The sequence below is a fragment of the Pseudorasbora parva genome, chromosome 10 (genome assembly GCF_024679245.1).
Source record: "Pseudorasbora parva isolate DD20220531a chromosome 10, ASM2467924v1, whole genome shotgun sequence".
NCBI classification, from domain to species: domain Eukaryota; kingdom Metazoa; phylum Chordata; class Actinopteri; order Cypriniformes; family Gobionidae; genus Pseudorasbora; species Pseudorasbora parva.
In genome coordinates this window covers 43,950,548-43,973,034 of record NC_090181.1, presented here as the reverse complement: position 1 = coordinate 43,973,034, position 22,487 = coordinate 43,950,548, and the positions used below count along the sequence as shown (strand labels likewise).

The 22,487-nt window shown below is 38.9% G+C and overlaps 1 protein-coding gene across 1 annotated transcript in view; it reads right to left on the bottom strand.

The window, feature by feature from the left end:
- The window catches only part of aqr (aquarius intron-binding spliceosomal factor), a 79,483-nt gene that overhangs the window by 55,822 nt on the left and 1,174 nt on the right, over positions 1 to 22,487 (bottom strand). Inside the window, exons 4-14 of the mRNA XM_067456225.1 lie at positions 19,810 to 19,845; positions 19,607 to 19,727; positions 14,411 to 14,551; positions 12,822 to 12,890; positions 11,467 to 11,567; positions 11,311 to 11,387; positions 9,177 to 9,241; positions 7,961 to 8,077; positions 6,373 to 6,486; positions 4,685 to 4,788; positions 1,778 to 1,880 (exon numbers count right to left, since the gene is read on the bottom strand). Of these exons, the coding sequence (XP_067312326.1) occupies positions 1,778 to 1,880; positions 4,685 to 4,788; positions 6,373 to 6,486; positions 7,961 to 8,077; positions 9,177 to 9,241; positions 11,311 to 11,387; positions 11,467 to 11,567; positions 12,822 to 12,890; positions 14,411 to 14,551; positions 19,607 to 19,727; positions 19,810 to 19,845 (1,048 nt within the window). The remainder of the gene's footprint in view (positions 1 to 1,777; positions 1,881 to 4,684; positions 4,789 to 6,372; positions 6,487 to 7,960; positions 8,078 to 9,176; positions 9,242 to 11,310; positions 11,388 to 11,466; positions 11,568 to 12,821; positions 12,891 to 14,410; positions 14,552 to 19,606; positions 19,728 to 19,809; positions 19,846 to 22,487) is intronic.

The following is a 22,487-nucleotide window of genomic DNA, read 5'->3' as shown; positions in this document are numbered from 1 at the left end:
CATGACATTTTTTGAATCTTTTAAAGGGATACTTCAGCGCTTTTTCATATTAAACTATGTTATTCGCTTAACTAAAACGAGTTGACACACACCTCTCTCGTCTCAGTGCGTGCACTTAATCTCTCTGACGTGCGGTGATCTGATAGCATTTAGCTTAGCCCACTAAGCCCAGTTCATTCACTATGGTACCAAACAGAGATCAAGTTAGAAGCCACCAAACACCTCCATGTTTTCCCTATTTAAATACAGTTACACGAATAGATGAACGATCAAGTATGGTGACAAAATAAAACGTGGTACTTCTCTAATCGGATTAAAAAGGAGAACTATAATGTATGGCGGATTAGCACTTCTGAGAGTACTTTGGCTCGGTGCACTAAAAAGTCCCGGCCGAAACATCTTTCCTCACATCTCCCCCTCACTCTCTCATTTCTGTCAATAGGGATTGGATCTAATCCAATAGGGATCTAATCAATCCGATTAGAGAAGTACCACGTTTTATTTTGTCACCATACTTGATCGTTCAACTACTCGTGTAACTGTATTTAAATAGAGGAAACGTGGAGGTGTTTGGTACTTCTAACTTGATCTCTGTTTGGTACCATAGTGAATGAACTGGGCTTAGTGGGCTAAGCTAAATGCTATCAGATCGTCACCGCGCGTCAGAGAGATTAAGTGCACGCACTGAGACGAGAGAGGTATGTGTCAACTCGTCTTAATTAAGGGAATAACATAGTTTAATATGAAAAGGCAGTGAAGTATCCCTTTAAGTTTGAGAGGAATGGACTTGAAATGGAGGGACATAAATCTTTCTCTGGTTTCTTTATACATATACCCTTGTGTTTTAAAGTTAAATGGAAATCCAATAGGTTTGAAATGGTGAGTACATGACAGAATTATTATTTTTTAGTGAATTATACCATATTAAACCAATGTCAACCTCCCGCGATCTCTCTTGAAGCCAATACGGAAGTAATGTAAACTGCAATTCCTCAACTGGCCACTAGGGTCCAGAAGGAGCAGAATTTCATTGAGAATTTCATATTAAAATTCTCAACTTTACAGCAGAAAAAAACATGTTTACAGCCAGGTACAAATTGTGTTTTTTGCCTATACGGCTAATTTTGACCTTCATGACAACTGAGAGTGGGTGATTTTTTTTAATAACTCATTCGTTTACGTTATATAAAGCCTTAAAGTTCTGCATAATTAAGGGCGTGGTTACTTTGAGTGACAGGTGGATAGCCATTTATCCGCCGTCTAGTCATTGCGTCACCTAAGCTCCGCCCACATCCCGCCTTTTTGCCCATTTTCTGTTCTCCGGGAGTGACATGCGATGACTCGCTCGCAAGATGGCGACGCCCAGCTCGCCCCTACTTTCCGCTTCAGAACGGCTTATCGGAATCCTATGGGTGACGTCACGGACACTACCGGTCTCATTCACGCAACCACTAAACGGCTCTGAGAGAGCAATGAGAAGCATTCGAGTTCGGCGCAGATTTAAACTCTCTGTGATTTTAACTAGTTTAAAGTCAGATCAAACAGCACTGACATTCTCAATCAAATTCAACAAAAATATGCCAGTATGTTTGTGTTCTATTAGATGGACCTACTTTTTATGACTGAAAGTTTATTATCCACACTTCTCCCAATTTTTCACTGAGCTTGTTGCAATGTATTCTGGTGCTGCCTTAGAAAGTGGCCAAAACGAAGTAGATAGAATAATTTAAACACACTGTGAAAACAGCATTTCTGCCATATTTTCAGATGTGCCTACCAGCAGTTCCAGAAGGAATTCCTTCTCGTAGGATGTTTCTTCTCCATCAGGAAGCTCCGGCAGGAGGCACAGGTATGCCGACACCCGGTGGAGGGTATTGGGACTAGAGGCAGAGAAATGAACAGGGAAAAATGAGTCACAAATCAACAGAAGCGGACTACCGTTTCAGAATCAAGCTAAAGAAGGTTGCCTTTAAAGGGTAAGTTCACCCAAAAATGAAATTGATGTCATTAAGTCCTCCCCCTAATGTCGTTCCACACCCGTAAGACCTCCGTTCATCTTCACACACAGTTTAAGATATTTTATATTTAGTCCGAGAGCGTATGCAAGTGTATGCACACTATACTGTCCATGTCCAGAAAGGGAATAAAAACATCATCACAGTAGTCCATATGAGACATCAGTGGGTTAATTAGAGTCTCTTGAAGCATCCAAAATACATTTCGGTCCAAAAATCACAAAAACTACGACTTTATTCAGCATTGTCTTCTCTTCCGCGTTTGTTTTCAATCCTCAAATAAAGATTCAAACGGTTGTGAATCAGTGAATTGATTCCTCACCCCCGCTCCACTCAGTTCCTGCCTCGATCGGATTCTCTGCTAAATACTTACAAGACATCCGCTTGGTTACCATTCGCCGTGGGTGGAACCTGCAGATTAAGGGGCGGTGATATTATAATAAGATCCACTTTCTACGTCAGAAGGGGAGAGGAATCGGAGTGGCTCGTTTTTTTCACATGCTTGCAGAGAAAGGCTTACCAAAAAGTTACTGGGTTCTCCTGTTTCATGTTTTCTGGGTTGGTAGATGCACCAGGGACCCGATTATAGAACTTAAACATGGAAAAAGTCAGATTTTTAAATGATATGTCCCCTTTAAAAGTCATTTGCAAAACCAAAGCATTTGAGTTCGCAGGATTTTTTTAATCTATAAAATTAGCAAACTGTCACACCCTATTTGCACATCTGATTAAATGAGATATCATGACATCATCCGAGCACCACTAATGTCATTATAATGTTCTCAGTAGCCTGTTTTATAAAATATTTGGAGGGATGCAAATAAGAAAAGAGAGATAAAATGGGGTATTCAGAGAACATGCAGGAGGTATTTAACTCTTTCCCTGCCACTGGCGAGTTTTTCCAGCTTTCTGTGTTTTCACTGTTATGTCGTAGGGGGCGCTGTTACACATTTTCTGGAAGAGTACAGCATCTTCACAGCTTTTTGAAAACGCTCTCCAAAGGAATAATTTTAAAAAACATCGTCTTCGTGTCGTAGTGTGGACTGTGAAGACAGAGGGATTTTGAAAACGAGGACATGTGTAGTCATGTGACGCATATTGTACCAATAGATATGTATCTTTATACCGCTATTGTGCCAGTTTTGTGTTATTCACTTTCACACAGTTGCTAAAATACATTACTTTGCACATTTCATATCACAGTCCTGCAAGGATGACAGAAAATGTACTCGCATTTGCTGACCGGTGGCAAAACACGAGTGAAGGTGTCACTGTTTGTAAAGAATATGATATCAGACGGCGCCACGAGACGCATGGCACCTTTTTTGCTGGTTGTCTTGTCAATATTTTTTGATAAAAAAGGAAGCTGGATCTGTTATTGTTGACGTGTACTATACTGACGCCCCGCGATATAGGCAAACGTTTCAATGGTTCACTGTTTGCTTTATCATACCACACATTTCATGTGTCTAGTGATCTATTCCACAGACTCTTGAATGTCTTTCAGAACATTTCAAATTGAAAAGTCTCAAATTTATCCAAAAATAAAACATTGCTGCTAAAATGTTGTCATATTTTTTGCAGATATTACTTAGATTCGCACTGCTCGTTCTGAGCGGGGTTTGAACTCGGGTTTTTCCGCGCGAGAGTCTGACGCTCTAACGATGAGGCTTAATGTTGCATATTTTTTAGCTGGCCACTAGATGAGCGTCTCTTGAAATTACGGGAGTTTACGTGCACAGTTCTCATTAGCTCACCTCCGTTACACTGACAGATATGTTTCAGAATCAGTTGCTATCAAAACAATCTGCCGGATTCGTTTAGATGCGGGCCCGGGCCCGATATTATCGCTGGCGGGCTACTATTGGCCCACGGGCCGCCAGTTGCCGATCACTGATGTAGACGTAGCCTCAACAGCCTGTCGTCAATTATTCCTTATTTAAGTCACATTGTCGCCACCTAGATGTATAACGATGTAATTGATACAATCCTCATTTGAAGCATCAAGTTACTTTCAAAAGGTGATTCACTCTAATTTGATCGTTAACGTAGACATCAGTGTTTATATACGAACTATAAACTTTATCCCAGTACTTCTGTGATCATTTGAATGATTGTAATACAGAAATAATGATACTGTGTGGTTGTTTGAGAAGGCATTTAATATCGATACATGACAACTGCTCTCTCTGGATCAGAGACAAGGCTAAAACAGATCTGAATGTTCGCACTTGTTCATTTTAGCAAACAGAATCTAATCACTATAATTTAGGAATAGTATTGTGTGTATGAATCGAGATCACGATCTTACACAGATACATTCACTACATATATTTACTTTCATTGTCTGGAGGACAAAATGTACTAAATTGAATGGACTAGAATGTGTTACATAATATATCATTTACTCTATATTACATATTTACTGAATAATGTTTTAATTAACATCATTGTTTTTTAACAATCTTTTGTATATTTTGTATAATCTGCAGATAGCGTTCTAAAACTCCCATACATTTCCATGTTTTCCATGATGACAGCATCCCTGAGATTTTACCATCAAGCCACAAAAGCCATTAATGTAATGGACCGTATCGCACTCTCTCTATAACGATGTCATCACATGTAAGAGCTCAGTCAAACGTGCTCAGGCTCCTCGTGTCTCTTACCTGAGATGGCCGAAGTGTCTGGTGAGGGACTCGCGCGTGTCCACAGCGGCCACATTAGAGAGAGCAAAGTCATTGAGCTCAGGGAAATGAGCAAACGCTGCTCTCTGAAAAACAAACACATCAGTCACATACCTTCAAGTTTCAGACGTTCAAAGCATCTGATGGATTTCATCATAACCGCACAATGAATCATCACGCTCCACATGAGTATTAGAGAACAGAGTCTCCGGTGACGACTGATACACCATCAAAGCTGATAAAGGAACCATTTTAACTGCATTTTTAACCTTTTTAACCTTGAGAGTGATGCCGCTAACAGCAGACCGGTGGACTTGCATCAGCCATTCATGGGTTTGATGTATGTATGTATGTAATTGGGCAACGATTATACATATACATACATACATACATACATACATACATACATACATACATACATAAATGCATATACATGACAGTATATGCAGCGTTTTTTTTCCGCCGTGGTATCAAATATCGATAATTTTCCAGGTATCGTATCGACGTTAGAAACTCAAGTATCATGACAACAATAAAACAAAATTCCTCTTAGCACTGAAGTCGATTCTGATGGCTGGAATAAAATCATTTAATGCACAGGTATATTTTAGTCCCAGAGCATAATGCAGTCTATGCACACTTTACTGTCCATGTCCAGAAAGCTAATAAAAACATCATCAAAGTAGTCCATATGAGACATCAGATGTCCCACTGATGTGATGTCGCTATATCATTGATAAGCTTGCTGTTATTCCCCTCCCTCTGGTACCTATAACCTGTACGTAACACGTGACATACTACGTATCTGCTGCGCGTGGCCACACGAGAGGACAACGAACAATCATGTCGACTGCACCTGCTGTTGCTCTGCCCCTCATACATTTGGGGTTTAAAAACTTCCAACACGATGGCCCAAACAAAAGAAGCACTCAACGCAAAATAAGCGGCCTCAAGATAAAAGATTCTGTCTCAACCACATCTAATTTTATCAGGCATCTGAAAACGCACCCTGACAGGTCAGTAAACATGTTTAGCGCACTGACCATCTATCGTTAGCTTGCTTCTTGCTTTAGCTACTACCTAACTTGATGGGATGCTAACTCTGTTTTCTTTATGAGTGTTTGTTTAATGTTAACCCTTGTTGTCCTACAGACCCGTTTTCAAAAAGTGGGGGGAAAATACACACTGTGTATGTGTGTATTCTTATATATGGTTTATGAGGACACAAATGTGTATAATGACATGTGTTTTAAAATAAAATGCAATCCAAACTGCTTAAAAAAAACATACTAAATGGTGTTTTTTGAAATTCAAAAAAGGCAAAAAGTTTTCTGTGATCGTGTTTACAGTTATATAACAAAATCAAAGCTGATAAGGTATGTTAATAGAGAAAGGTGTCAAAATAATTGATTTCCTTATATATAGCTTTGCAGGGTTCTACACAGCCTGGATGGGTCACCGTATGTGATGCAACACTTATTATAACCAGAGACTTATTATAATAAAGAAACTTGAGACTTGACTGTGAGCATCTCTGCCTGCCACACATACAACAATCCTTACGGTACTACTAGATTAGCAAAGATCACCATATTAAAATCCCCTCATATTACCAGGTCTTCCATGAGCGTGGGAACCCTGTCAAACTGATGAGTGTGTGAAGAGGTTACCTGTAGAGAGGTGATTCTGTCGTAGTGCAGTGTGGTCATCTCTTTCTGTGTGAGAGCATTTCCTGTCTGATCACTGATCTCAAAGCCGGCGTAGAACTTCAACATGTCCAGCAGCTTCACACAACAGCAACAACAAAACAATCATTATAACAGTCAAGTATAGTAAACCATTGATAAGCCTCACAAACGTCTGTTTTAAACCCAACGGACGTAGCCATCATATCGCTATTAGCTGACAACTATGCCTTTTTAAATGTTATCAAATCGGCCTGATCAGTATCAGCTGATACATTTAGGCTGATAAATTACAGACAAATTATCATTATTTTTGGTAAGCACATCTATATGTGACCTGATCTAGCTAAATTAGTCACAATGACCCAAATTTAAAGGAGAACATGAGCTTTAAAATGATATCCTAGTCATAGTCATGCCTTGAATGGTTTTAAAGATATACTCATTTGAATCATGGTCGTCTTCCCTAGCTAAAAGCTCAAATTATTTTAAAGTATTTATTTGTATAAATATTATAAAATGCACTTTTACAAAGATTTACTAAAACATTTGACGTTTTTAGGGGATACCTGGAATATAGGGAAATGCTCAGAAGTGATGGAAGGAGTTGAGAAAAGCAATGTTCATTTCCAGCGCATTTAGTAATATTTGGTCAATATTAATAGTCATTTAGACACCTTTACTCAATTATCTGGATTACGAAACTTTGGGAGCTTATTTTTGAATATCTGTTCTTTGAAATTAGCTAAAAAAGAAAAAGAAAAAAATTAATCTTTTTCCACATCATCTTAAAATAGACTTCTGACTCATTTCGCCAGAATGGGCCACATATTTTAAAGGGGTGGTTGCATGCGATTTGACTTTTTTAACTTTAGTTAGTGTGTAATGTTGCTGCTTGAGCATAAACAGTGTCTGCAAAGTTACAGCGCTGAAAGTTCAATGCAAACGGAGATATTGTCTTTTAAAGTTACGGCAGTTTATTGCCTACAAAAACGGCCGGTTTGGACTACACCGAGCTTCCTGGGTTGGTGACATCATAAACCCTCGCTAGTCTCCGCAGATGTGAATTCTGCCCGTAATGGTAAGGGGCGTGGCGTTTCCGGACAACCTGTGCTTGGCACTTCAGCCAATAAAAATACAGGAAACTACATTTGGCCATCTGACCAATCTAAGACCATTGTGTTTTTCGGAGGGATGGGCTTCATAGAAGCAGGAAGCAGACGAGCCGCTCAAAGGTCAGTGAGGACAGCGGTGGAATAAACGTCAAATATAAGAAAAATACGGCGTAAAAAAAAAATAAGTATTAAGACATCTTATACTGTGCCCCATAAACACAACAAAGCCTAGAAAAAAAACCCGGAACCACCCCTTAAAACACTGAATGAAACGTTTACTCTCAAGTGCGTACGATTTTTTAGACAATGACACAGCATTTTGTTATATTATTATTTATTCCATGCAGGCATGTATCATTTATTTATTCCAATTAGGGCTGCAACAACTAATTGATCAAATTGATTAATATGGAAAATGAAAATAATCGTCAGCGGATCAGGCAGACTCAGTGCTGTACCTGGCAGAACAGGTGACCCTCTTTCTCCCTGTTGGTGAGGTGAGACAGCTGGCAGTTGACCACCACATGAGCGTCGTCCAGCACTGTGTTGAACCAGCGGCGGGTCGGGAGGAGAGCCTGAAGGTGAAAAACACACACATCTAAAGTCACATGAAAGTCCTGATGCGGCGGAAGTAGAGACAGATCTTTACTGTCCTATTGTGACACATCTGAGTGTAAAGGTTTATCAAAGAAGAAGAGAGGGGCTTGTATCTATACGTCAGTTGTTGATTGGATGTTAAGATGGGGGCGTGGCACTCAAAAGGGAAAGCGGATGAATGTGTGCTTGCAGGGGCGGAGCTTAACTGAACTATGATTCCAACCCATCCACCCATCTTTGTATCCATCTATCCATCTCTCACTCTCTATCACTCTCCCCATCTAACCATCCATCCATCCCTCTATCCCCATCTAACCATCCATCTATCTCTCCACCCATCCATATCTCCATCCCTCTTTGTATCTATCCATCCACCTATCTCTCTATCCATCTTTCAATCCATCTCTCTACCTCTCCCCATCTAGCATCCATCCATCCATCTCTCCCTTCTCTCCCCATCTAACCACCCATCCATCTCTCCATACATCAATCTCTCCCTTCTCTCCCAACTAACCATCCATCTGTACCTTCTCTCCCCATCTAATATCCATCCATCTCTCCCTTCTCTCCCCATCTAACCATCCATCCATCTCTCCACTCATCTCTCCACTCATCTCTCCACTCATCTCTCCACTCATCTCTCCACTCATCTCTCCACTCATCTCTCCACTCATCTCTCCACTCATCTCTCCACTCATCTCTCCACTCATCTCTCCACTCATCTCTCCACTCATCTCTCCACTCATCTCTCCACTCATCTCTCCACTCATCTCTCCACTCATCTCTCCACTCATCTCTCCACTCATCTCTCCACTCATCTCTGTCTATCAGTGTCTACCATTCATCCATCCATCCATCCATCCATCCACCAAATGTTGTTATTCACTTAAAAAAAAAAAAAAATCTTGCAAACCCAAAAAATCTAAATAATGCTTAAAAATTAAAAGTATGCACAAATCCATTTAGAAAATTGATGAATAGCACATTTTCATTTTATGCCGACTTTAATATCTTTATAAAAAGACAACTTGAGAAACGGAAATAAGTAGCAGAGTGAATGCCGGTCTGAAAGCTTACCTCCAGGTCAATCATGAACTCAATGAACCTCTCACAGTAGTGAACCTTCTCCATGGAGACAGAGCCTAGAGCAACATGAGCCATAAAACACACATTAAAGCACTGACGACACACAGACAGGCAGAGAGAGTGACAGCATTACGATCGTCTCATAATCAGGCCGCGCTGGCCTCTTGCGTGACCCCACCGTCTCCGGGCCGAACAGGTGGATGATGGGCGGAGGCACGTCGGCCTGCGTTAGCGGAGCAGTGAGAGGAGCCGCGGGCGAGCATCAGCTGCTCTGGAGCTGGGTCACGTCACAGGATGGAGAAAACACGGAGAGATACTCAAAGCACAAATAAAGTCACAGCCTGAGGCGGCGACAGGAACGCTGAGGCCTTATGGCAGGGCTCTGCGCTTACATTTCTTCTTAGGAGCAGTCAACAATGTAGGAGCATTTTCTGATCAATGGCAGAAATCAACCTTCCCATTATGAGGCGACATCTGACTCTTTAAAATGACATGCCAGGCTTTTTTTTTTACCTTTGTAAACTTTTATATCTCACCTACAGAGGTGGCATAGAAGAACAAAAAGGTGGCATTTTGGTATAATTACAGACTGTTCAATAAGGTTTAGAAGTGAATGCATTTAAATTCATGACAACAATGTTATGAGGTTAACGTTTGAATCAGTGTATCGATTCATGATGACCGCTGATTCAATACGCTGATTCATATCGCTCCCGAAGCAGTGTTTTGAAATCGGTCATCACTATATAAGTCGCTATTTAGTTGTTGTTTTTTGCGCACAGAAACTATTCTCGGGGACTCATAAAATGATTGTAGAACCATTGTAGTGAGATGGTAGCCTGATGTGGTCATACTCAACTCTAGTCAGAATATGAGTCTGATACTGCTCCATTGGGCTGTAATAATGGGGCGCTTCAACCGAACCAGGAAAGACCTCAATTGGATAGAACTACAACCAATCAGAGCAACCAAGCGACGCATAACGTTAGCTGTCAAATGTCAACCGAGCTCAACTGCACTGTGTTTCCAAGTCTCCGGTTTTCCCGCGGGTTGTTTTCCATGTCCGCGGGTTGAAGCGATCTCAATTATGTGATACATAGACCCAGGAATGTGAATTTTAGCAGGCAACCTTGCCAAAATAACACACATTTTACCCCCCAAACGCCATTTTTTCACCAGAGAACCCCCCTAGTAGTTGCCGCGTTTTGTTGTAAAAACTTGGCAACCCTGTTTGCACGTGCGCTGAAATCAGGCTGGAATACACAATCTTTTTAATGATAAAAAGAGTACTTACCCAACATGATCATCATTTCTGAGAGAAATTGTGGTGAATGCAGATACAAACAAGCTCTCCGTTTAGGATTCAAACAAATATAACTCAAGCCCCTTTGATGACGTGATGATTACGTTACTGATGATCATCTGTCCGTCATTGTCTAAAGCCCGCCCTGATGATTTCATTGGTCCGAACAGTTTCTGTTCAGGGATAATTACTCCTCTATGGAGCAAGGCCAGACCGAATTGCCCGACCTAAAAAAATTGTGGGTGGGGCTAAGTTCGGCTGGCATCCAGGCTAGTTGCTTCTACCCGCGGACATGAAAAACAGCCCGCGGCAACAGTGTTAATGAAGCCCAAGTCAACTGTGGACTTGGCAACACCGAACACGAGACAACGATATGGTGCAACCAAACATGATACTGTTACATGAATGGCTATTAGCGTGTCACTCTCTACATTGCTAGGTTACCAGAGGGTTAGCATCTTTGTTCATGTAACCAAACTTGCTTCGCAAAAAAAACGAAGTAAAATGTCCCCCTCGGTGAAAATCGTGGAAAGGTGCGATCAAAAAGGGCACTTTCACTTTCAAAGGGGCAGGGGCTTTTTTTTTTTTTTTTTTGACTATTATTTTGTAAGGCTTTGTTTGCAGTGTTATAAAAGAAAACAGTTTCTGGAAATTGTAACAACATTTCACAATATTAGTGTTTTCAATGTAATTTTTTTATAAAATAAATGCAGCCTTGGTGAGCAAGAGACTTCTTCAAAAACATTTTTAAAACGGTTCCCGAGCCCAAACCCAACCCAACATGAGTGTGCATTGGTGCAGGTATAAGAATAAAAGCTTTACCTGATGCAGGGATGGACATGAGAACCAGCTGGAACTTCTTGATGAGAGCAGCGAGGAAGGTGCGCTCCATCTTCGCTCTGTGAAAGCACAGTTGATGAGACACACAGGACATTGTTTGGACGTGTTTGGGGCTTATGGGGTGTGAGAGGGTCTTACTGCTCTCTATCCTGAGACTCCATCTTCTCATAGTTCTTCTTAATGAGGTTCCAGAATTTCTGCAGTTTTGGGACCTTCTTCAACTCCTGCTGCAGTCTCGTCTAAAGAATTACAAAACCTGCCGTCAGTCTCCAACATCTAAAATAGTGGCCAAAACTGACTTGAGTCTCGTCAATGCATGGAAGTATATGCGACATGGAGATTATTATTCATAAAAAATAAAAAAGATTTCACATTTTTACACATTTCCCCAAAAAACGGACCACTACTGAGCTCACATTAATGTAACCTATAAACAGAAAATAACTTTATATCTGAAACATCTGATGACGACAACAATGGTTATTATTTTTGATGATAATTATTCATTTTTATTAATGTTTCTATTACTGAAACTATTAATATTACTACTACTGTAAACTCGTGCACTCATTTTGAATTATCCAATTTTGTGCTGATGATTAATTGTCATACAACTAATTGCCACTATTAAATTATTACTGTTTTGTTCATGTAACTTATAGTGTAAGTCTAATACGTTTGTTTATTTAACTTGGAATTGTATATAATATAATAAAAATCTTAATAAAATAGGCACTAACCTAACCCTACTTTAATATAATATTGAGAATATTATATAATTGTGTGCTTGGGACATGGGATTTAATGGGAAGACATCTGTTTTTGCAACCAGGCTATCTTTTGGCTGATAATTATCAGTTAACGGCCAAAATGTTCATATTTTGCATCTCAGAACAAATAAACTGGAATTTGGAAAATAATCACAAATAATCCCTACTGATGCAAGTTACACATGCACATACAGCACAATGTAGAGACAATTAGGGATGTGCCCGAAGCCGAATACTATGTTCATAAAGGAAATGACATGTTCTATGGAACGCCAGAAGGGACACAGTGATGGAAAAAAGATATTTTGATCCGTTTACCTGCTCACGCAATTATATAGCATCTAATTACGGGCATCAGGGAGCCGCTATTAACATGTGGGGTATCAAAAAACGATTTTGAATGCTCGCTTTTCACTTTACAATTCGAAATCATGTGAACTATGTGTCTAGGGAGCAGCGCACATTTTAAAAATAAGACATTTGTCAATGCCGTTTAGGATCTGAGGAGCACAAAATCCTGCTGTCAGTCATCTCTCCTAACTATTATCTTCATGTGATCAGTGAAATCTGGTATACTGTGATGTAACCTAACCAAACCCCTTAAGGGACTCCGTAGAACACGTTATTTATTTCCCGTGCCTTTCCGAATTTGGATTTAGGCTTCGGGCACATACCTAGGAGAGACCATATGGAACATAAAATGTGTGATGCAGTAATACTCACCGGCAGCAGACACATCCACATTGGCAGAGAGACCAGTTTCTGCACCTGTTCACGGATCAAGTCCACTTCCTGCAGTAAAGAACACGCCACAAATAAACGATCAATGATCTTCTGAGAGGTCGGCTTTACTGGGGATTAGGGCTGTACTAGAATAATCGAATATTCGAATATTCGTTCGGTGAGGTGGCATTCGATTTTCAGTTTTGAGATTCGAATATTCGTGTGTTTTTTTTCAACACGTGACTTCCGTAGCGGACTCATTCTCACTCATGCTTGAAATAATAATAATAAATAAAAAATAACACCGCAACATGTTTTCAATAAAAGCATTGCGCATTTTAAAGATTTAAATTAACAAAAAGTCAGAATATGACAAAATAAATCCCTTATATAGAATAAAACTAATTGTAATAGATTTTACATTTTGTGTCATTTTAAAAACAATTCATTTATTCTTATTCAACTGTTTATAAGCATGCTACCGTGTTCTTTATTTATTACAGTTTGTTGAAATCACTGTGTTACTAATTTAATTTCTGTTTTGGGATGCATTTGTTTTAAAGAAAGGTTCGTTATTAATACCTTATAAAGTTCATGCTCTCAACAGACTTTGTGTTTTGTATCACTTGTGCACTGTCCGTTTTCGGAGCATAAACCTGCCCGTGTAATGCGTACCGGAAACTGTTCTATTTAAAAGATTATTAAATGTTTATTAATATTTAAAGAATGTGTGCCACCTGATCATATTGCACCAAATGCAACACTGCACTCCACTGGGTCTGCCGCAACACATTTACGATGAGTGAAACGTGAAGTCGTGAAAGATGATACAAATGCAAACCGACACTATTATTATATATTTAGCCCCACCCACCGAAGCTTCGAATATTCGATATTGATTGCCACCTAAGCTTCGAAGCTCAAAAAATGGCATTCGAAACAGCCCTACTGGGGATACAGCCAAACCTCAACTAAAATCCAACCAAACACTATGAAGACATGTTTTCCAGGACTGAAGCTCTGACTATACAGTTACAAACACTTCTGTCACTTACTTCACTCGGCTCATTTAACAAAGAAAATCCAAGACTGAACATCGTGTGTTTAAACTTTTACTATAGGTGCAATTTTCTGCACTGACACCCCTCATAGAATCTGTACTTCATCACAAACATTACAGATGTGCATTTAATCAGGGACTTTACAGGCTCATGATGGACATTTCTATTGTTACGCAAACCTATAGTCTTCATCTACAGCACACGTGCAAGCAAACATGATTAGCATATGAACACTAGACAATGAAATCACATCAACAATGCAAATGGGCCATCTGATGGGACTGGAAACACCATGCCTTAAATTAGCAGCAAAGCCAAAAATAGATGAAAACAGCCTTGACCTGAAGCTGCCGTTATACACGTGAACCCTCGAGCTGCTGTTTTCTCTCAGTTTAGAGTGCGGTTAAAAACCCTATAGCATGGTGTGTTTGGAAAAGCAACAGTGCCACCAAGTGATGAGAATGCAGAATCATTTTAAAATGGTGGTCAAAATCAGCAAATGCACATTTGAGACGCATGTGAACTCACCAGACTGTTAAAGCAGTGATCGAGGAAGAGCAGAAGCACCGTCTGTTCCTTCAGCGACAGGCCGAGCTGCTCACCCGACAGACACGACTCCATCACACACCTGAAGAAGTGAGGGAAGTGTGTGGGTGCTTTCTTGAAAACCTGACGAGAGAGAAACATCATGCACATCATGTCTTATCAAACAGGCCTGTAACAACAACTCTTTGAAATATATGGTTGTGGTTGCCAGATCTTTACACTAAAAAATACACTTACAGTACAAAATTAATATTTCATTAAGAGAGATCATTTTAATATACCATATTACTAAAAAACTGTTTTTCCCTTTATAATACACTGACAACCACCTTGAAAACACAGGTGGAAGAACACCTGATGATGAATGAAAGCGACCAGCTGGATATAAAATAAATAGCTGTCAACAATTGTGACATTAAGCATTTGGGTCATATATGTGTGTGTGTGTTTGTCACATAACCGCTTGAGGTACTAATGTTTAGCCTGACAAGCCAGACTCACACATCCAGATGTTGGGTCTGGGAACTCATTGTTGGCAGGGCTCAATCCGAGAGGCGGGATAAACAGTTGTCAAACTCCCTCTGCACGCGATAGGATAGCACTTCAACCAACCAGAGCAACGAAGGTGGAGCAAAGCTAGTTGATTAAACTTTTGCCATATCTGGTCAGCAAAACTCTGAACACAGCTTCCGTTCTTTGATCTTTCCTCAAAGAAAAGCTTAACTCCAAGTCTTCCAGAGTTGCGGCCAAAGCCGATTCGAAAGACCGTTCTTCGTCAGCTTCTTTGGCTGAATCCAAAATGGCCCACTATACCCTTAAAATAGGGCACTATTTGAGGGGACAGCCAATTGTAGTGGTGTCTGAAACCATAGTGGACGGTATTGAGTGCACTCATTCAATCCCACAATGCACCGCAATAACGAGTGTACAGCAGATGTACACACAGCAGCTCTCCCGACTTCATGCACGTGTCTTCATTCACTCCTTCAAGTGAACTGTATTAATGGATAACATGGGGAATAGTGAATGAGGGTTTAGGGGGCGATTTCGGATTTAGCCTTTGTTTTCAAGTAGCATGCGGAACCGTCTAGCCAATAATGTTAAGCCCGCCCACCGACTCTATACATGATATGACTGGCCTGACCAGAGTTGGGCTTTTCAAGCTCGTAAGCAAACGGAGAGTTGCTAGACGCTAGGGCTGGGCGATAAATCGATTTTATGAATTAATTCGAGTTTTTAGTTTACAACGATTTTTGTGAATGAAAATCGGTTTTCTCTTTCAAATCCGCCGACGCTCCCCTCTGAGCTCCCGTAATGGCTCAGCCCTCCCCGCGCGCGTTTGCCACAGAGGTACACAAACAACAAGGATCGCGTCTAACAACATACCGTGTCATTCGTAATTGGTTCAGTTTTTCACAGAACAATTAACAATACCCCGCTGCAAAGTGTGTTTGAAGTCTGAACGGAACCGCGGTACGCGGTAGGCGCTATACTCATTTAAAGCTGCGCTGACACGAACGCAGCGCGAGCTCACACACGGGCCAATCTCGTGGTAGACACGATACACAGCGCTGGTGATCCAGTGAGAGACCGTTTAAATCAACACACCATCGCTACTGTGATCTAGTGGAAGCGGTCGGCGCACAATTCTGTTATAAACCACAGATATCAGATCAAACAGAGCTGTGCGAAGGTCAGGGCTTTCAGTCACAAAACACCAACATTCACCACGATTGTACTGTAGTAAAACCACATGGATTTATTGTTGTTGTTGTCATTATTTATCTCAGGATTCGTACAACCTTTTGAGATTGAAATTCAAGCACTTTCCAATGGTTTTCAAGAGCTTCACACTTATTTCCAGCACTTCAATGCTCTAGATATCCGATTGTAATGTTATTTTTAATGTGATGGTTTGTAAAACTAAAAGTTTAAAGGGGTCTTGTGAAAGAAATAGTCGGATGTTTTTTTTAGTTTATTTTTTTTAAATGTGTAATCCATTTTGTAGCATTTTTATTTTAAAAAAGATATGAAATGCCCACCACTATAACCAGCAGAAGAGCACTTATTGATTTATTAGCGATTTTAACTCCCTAATGTATGGAAAGTACGAAGTCACAGTCTCAGGAAAAACTAAACTTTTCTTCAAATTGTGACTAAATTACAGTAAAGTAAAGAGCTCCTTTAATAATCACTGAAGCTGTCGATCAGTTCAGTGTGAGACTATTGAAAAACAATGCTAATCTATATTTAATAAGAGCATTAGGCTACATTTAAATTTTCCCTATACTTTTTTTGCACATTACTGTTGTTAATAAAAGTTAATTTTATCTGCATATCAATTCATAAACCTTTGATATGTATACTGTATATTGCAAAAGATATGGTGCCCATTTAAACTGTGGAATAGTCGGGGGGTTATTCACATGCTGAAAGTTTTGCACCCCAGGTGGCACTTCTACCAAGCTGCAAATATTTAATTTTACCTAAACAAAATAAAGTTAAAACTTGTTTTGAACAATTTCTTTGTCATCTGCAGACTGATTTTAAGTAGGAGGGGGAAAAAATCGTTTTAAATCGTAAATCGAATTTTTGGTGAAAAAATCGGGGATTTTTTTTTTGGGCCATATCGCCCAGCCCTACTAGACGCCCTGGCTGCAAATTATATTTGGTGCTGCTAAGGTGCGTCTAGATTGCTAGGCTAATTAATGGACAGGCGACTCGATATCCAGATATCTCGATATCGATTCAATACGATATGACTACGTGTTTGGTAAAAACCAAGCATTTGTTACATAAGTACTAAAAAAACAATACATTTAGAGTTTGTAAAATACACACTGATGTCTAGTGAAGAGGTAATAATAATCCTTTCCATTATAATTCAAGTTTTATTCATATCAGATACACATTGTGTAAGTAACTTCAATATTTACTCTATTCTATTCCCAGTTCACCAGCCACATACTTTTGAAGGGTTACTTCAGCGATTAGCATATGGCTTTGTATCAGTAGAAACCCTGGAGTATATTCAAATGATTGTGCTTTCCCCCCTCATATCCCCCTGAGACGAGAGATTAATGCATTTTATTTCTGGAAAAATTCCTCCTTTGACGCAAATTGACGATATTTGCATCATAGGAGGAATGTTTGGCCAAGACTACAGCCAGCAGAGGGAGCCATTTCCGCATGTTTTGAACCTGCGCATGGGGGATGGAGATCACACTCACAGCTCAGCTCAGCTACAGGCACTCATTTAAACGGAGCTATGCTGAGCAATGTAAGTGTTTTAACTTCTCAAATTCATTTCTATGAAAGTTAAGCTTGCAAAGGCATGAACTGAAACGCGCCAGACTGAACTTGCGTTGTGAAAGTATGCCGCTAGTCTAGTCGCGATTACCTCAGCTCTCATCACGAGAGCTCAGCTCATTAATCTGACTCCTGCAGTCAGTGCTCAGTGCTGTGATACTCGCGCGGCGACTCACTCATTATATTGAACACACAGGTTCAGTTTTTAATTGTAGTGTCTTCAACTCAGTCACAGTAATCAAGTTGGTGGCTTTGTGAATGGCCTCACAGGGCAGCGAAGCATTCTGGGAATTGTAGTCTTTCATCCCCATGAGACAAAAATACATTTTCTGTCTTTTCTCAGTCTAGAAAGCACTAAATTCAAAAATAATTTCACATTTCTACTGCATTGATGACCCAGTTTAAATACAGATTCATCTTCCCAGCGCTGAAGTACCCCTTTAAGTATTTCGGGAGAAGTGGATGAATTTACGTGTTGTAAACATAGAGGTTGTAAATCCAACAGATCCGATTCTCTGAACTGCGTCTGCGGCACAAACTAACCCGGCGGCGCCCATCGCGCATACAGCTCAACTAACGCCATCATTATAAAGGGGTTTAAACAACAATATACTTCCACTTGCATGTATTTGACCATCGGAATATTAGATATTTCATGCCATAGCGAACATATTTGTGAATATTCTGAATAAAAAAGGAAAAATGACATAAAAGCAGATCATCATTCATTCAGCGCTGTTGCTGCTGCGGTGTGTCACGTGACCAGCAATGACGCATCACCATGAAAACGCCGCCCGCCTCTCACAATATAGTTCCCACGTCCCTGGTAGTGTGTGTGCGCAGGCTTTAGCGGTGCATTTAAGGGCACACTCGTAAAACTGATGTTTGTTGTGACTGCCAGAATTGTATGCAGGGCGAGCGCGGAGAGGGGAAATCTATATTGTCTATATCGTTGCTTTTTTCGAGATAGTAATATCTTGAAAGTTCATATCTAGATATAGATACGATAACGATATATCGTTCAGCCCTAGTTAAAATAGCAATTTTCCCACAAATAGTTGGAAACATTTGTGATATTGTAAGAACTCAACTAAACAAAATATATAACACTGGCCTAGTGGTTTTGGGATATTTTACTGTAAAAATACTACATAGTCTAGTCTACTAGTCTTTCCTTCCTGTGACAGCGCATCCCAGACAGAAGCTACAATACTTTACTTTCAATACTTTAATGTAATAGTTTGAAAATTGTCCAAATTAAAAATTGGACACGCCCAAAATGCACCTCTTATTTTTTAATGTATATGCTATATTACTGCAGGATGCCCATTCAAATTCAGATGAGGGAGATGAAATATGTATACAACATATTACAATATAAACACCATAAAGTAAACATTGTCATAAATGATCAGCATTAATTCATGAGCAATCGCTTGGCATAAATGTGCTTTTTTCATTGATTGCTCGAGCATGTTGAACGCACAACAGCGCCATGTTCAGGATCTGATAAGTGAAGCACTTATCCATAGCCTTTTGAAGTTTAATAATCACATTAAGCAGTATCACAATTTATGTTTTTCCATCCCCAAAACATAAGATCCCTTAAAATGAGAATTAAGTCACTTTTTATACCATTTAAGGTATTGAGGAGGTTTTATCTCACATTTAAGAAAACTGATCTGCAGGAATTTTTTTTATTCGCTCACATTCTGAAGTAACCCTTTAAAGACACCTAATATAAAATGTGACCAAAGTATCTTATTCAATGTTGTTCGTCCACAGAAGTGTCATTTATTTGACTTTTCAGTGTGTTTTAAGTCAGTGTTTCACATGCAATCTCTCATTCATCCACATTTCAATACGAACCTCCCAGGCAGGAACGTTTTCCCGAAACTTCTCGTTGACGATGCAGCAGATGGACATCAGGAAGCTGTTGGTAGAGGCTTCAGGTGTGTAGTTCAGCCACAGGTAGCTCTCCAGGTACTGACTGCAGGACACACACAATCACTTCAGACCACTGTATGACACACACGACCCTTACAGACAGACTCTTGACAACAAACACCAACCTGAACTCCAGCAGCATAATCTTTCTGATGGCAAACCTGCAGAGAGAACACATACAGCAAAGTGGTCAAGATGCTCAATTATTGGCTTTTATATAGAGCAGAATATCTGAATACATAGAGGTTGGTTTCTGCAGTGTATTTGTGTTATTGTTTGTTCTTATTTATTCTTTTTTTTTTGTAAAAAAAAATTTAACAATTCAAATAAAGCATCTGTGTGTAAGCTATTCTTAAAATATAATGAATTAAAGAATTATGATATAATGAATTATCTGTATGGCAGCTGTCCCTGTGGTATCGAAATTGGTATCAAAGGCATCATATAACATTATTTTGATAATAGGTCCAAATAATAAATCTATTAAATATGTTGAATAAAACTGAATGAAGAACACCATATTGATATTTAATATTATTTTAATGTCATCTGTCCACTTTTGGTGTTACTTTAAATAATAGTGTGGCTATTTTATGTTAATGGCTTGTTTTTTTTATTTATTTTTTATTCAGAGTCAATTAAATTATATTAAAAAATCTAAAATGAATACAGTTACTATATATATATATATATATATATATATATATATATATATATATATATATGTATATTTATTTATTTATTTATTTATTTATTAATAAATTTATTTATTTATTAGAGGTCGACCGATAGTGGATTTTACCGATACCGATAGCTAGGTTGGACCACGCTTGCCGATAACTGATTAATCAACCGATAGTTTTAAAAAAGATACTAGATTAAAATAATAATAATAGTAATAATAATAATAATAATACTAATAAATAAAAAAAACAGTGCTGAACTTTATTACAAGAAATAAAAAAACTGTACTGAACCATGAAAATATTCTAAATTGCTTATGAATATATTAAAATGACAAGTTCTAACAGAAAAAATTCTACAGAAATGAACTAAAACATTAAAATATTACAAATAAATGTTTCTTTAGCTATAGCCTAGAAATATGTAAGTGAATGTCAGGTAACAGACTGCGAGTCCCATTTGTTAACGAGGATTTATTAGCTTATTTAGCTAGCTTACATGAATGATAGGCAATATACATTTTACACCGTGTAGTAATATTTGAGCAATACAAATGTATCTTAATCATTCATGTTAGTTCATAGTGCATAAAAAAGGTTAACAGATAAAACTAACAATGAATAATACTTCTACAGCATTTATTAACCTTACTTAATGTTACAAATGGAATATTATTGCATTATATTAAGTTTTATTTCTAAATCCAAACTTTTTTAGTTCGCTTTTTTAGAACACTTGACAGTTTTCTTACCAAAATAACAAAATATGTATTGAAATCGAATGCGTTTCTGATGTGTTTATTAGGGCCGGGACTTTAACGCGTTAATTAAGATTAATTAATTACGTGACTTTAACGCGTTAATTAATTACGCAAAAAAAAAAAACATTTAACCACACTTATTTTTGCACCGCGGAACGTTTTTCAATGAATGAGTTTCGACGGACCGATTATACTGGAACACCAACTAGCGCTCCGGAGTCACGACAACAACAAACGAAACCATGAGTGAACATGAACGAAGCTGATGAGACTGCTTTGCTCGGCCCCGTGGATGGGAAATTTTGTTTTAAAAAACGAAAGAATGGAAGCGTCGTCAAGAGCATGGTTGTGAGCAAGCTATACAACAAGGAATTTGCGTATCACCGCAGCACATTGAGCCTCAAATATCACAAATATGCTTTTGCTAAACTTAATGGCAAACATTGCGCTGGTCTGCTGGACTGAAATAAATAAACAATATTTTGTTGATTAAGCTTATGTATTCAGTCATTATTCAACGGTATACTAAAAATCCATGTGAAAAATTACTTCTCATTGTTCTCAGGTCAAATATTTATATGCAATTAAAATGCGATTAATTTCGATTAATTAATTACAAAGCCTCGAATTAATTAGATACATTTTTTTAATCGAGTCCCGGCCCTAGTGTTTATATTTCTGTCGGATGCATGACCATACAGTTTGGTTTCTTACATCACTAGTTGTTACATCGCTTTAACTGCTTATGGGAAATGTTAATGCTAATGTTAGCATCCTCTCAGCCTCGACGACAAAGTAAAGTACATACATACTGCTGTTCTTTCGCTGCTAAAGCATCTAGTCACCAAAAAAAATTGGCAACATGTATTGAAGTGTTCTGTATTCATACCAAGCCTGCAGTCTCCCTCTCATTTACTGAAGCTTTCGCGCCTCAATCGCCCCCCGGTGACCGGTCCCAGTATAGCCGCCCCTTTGTGTTTTCTAATGGACGCGAGGCAAACTAAACAATAAAATTACACTTCAAATATTTTTTCCCAAAGTTAGTTTATATCATTGAAGGCAGTTATCATCACGATGATTTCATTTCAAGTGTTCGTTTTTAAAATAAGTTTAGTTTTAGTTAGTTATTTGATGCTATAAAAACGGGGGGGGGGGGGTGACATCATGATTGACAGCTGAGGCACTAACTGACTTTTTTCGGGATTTTTGGGAGCAGATTAGAGCTTTAGCTTTAATTTCTACATTTCCATAACTGTTTATTTCACACCAACATAATTAATTGTTCTGCATCTGTGAGAGTGTGGGCGGGCTTTTGATATCGCAGCTGTACTTCCTGCTCTCTACTGAGCAACTCCGGTC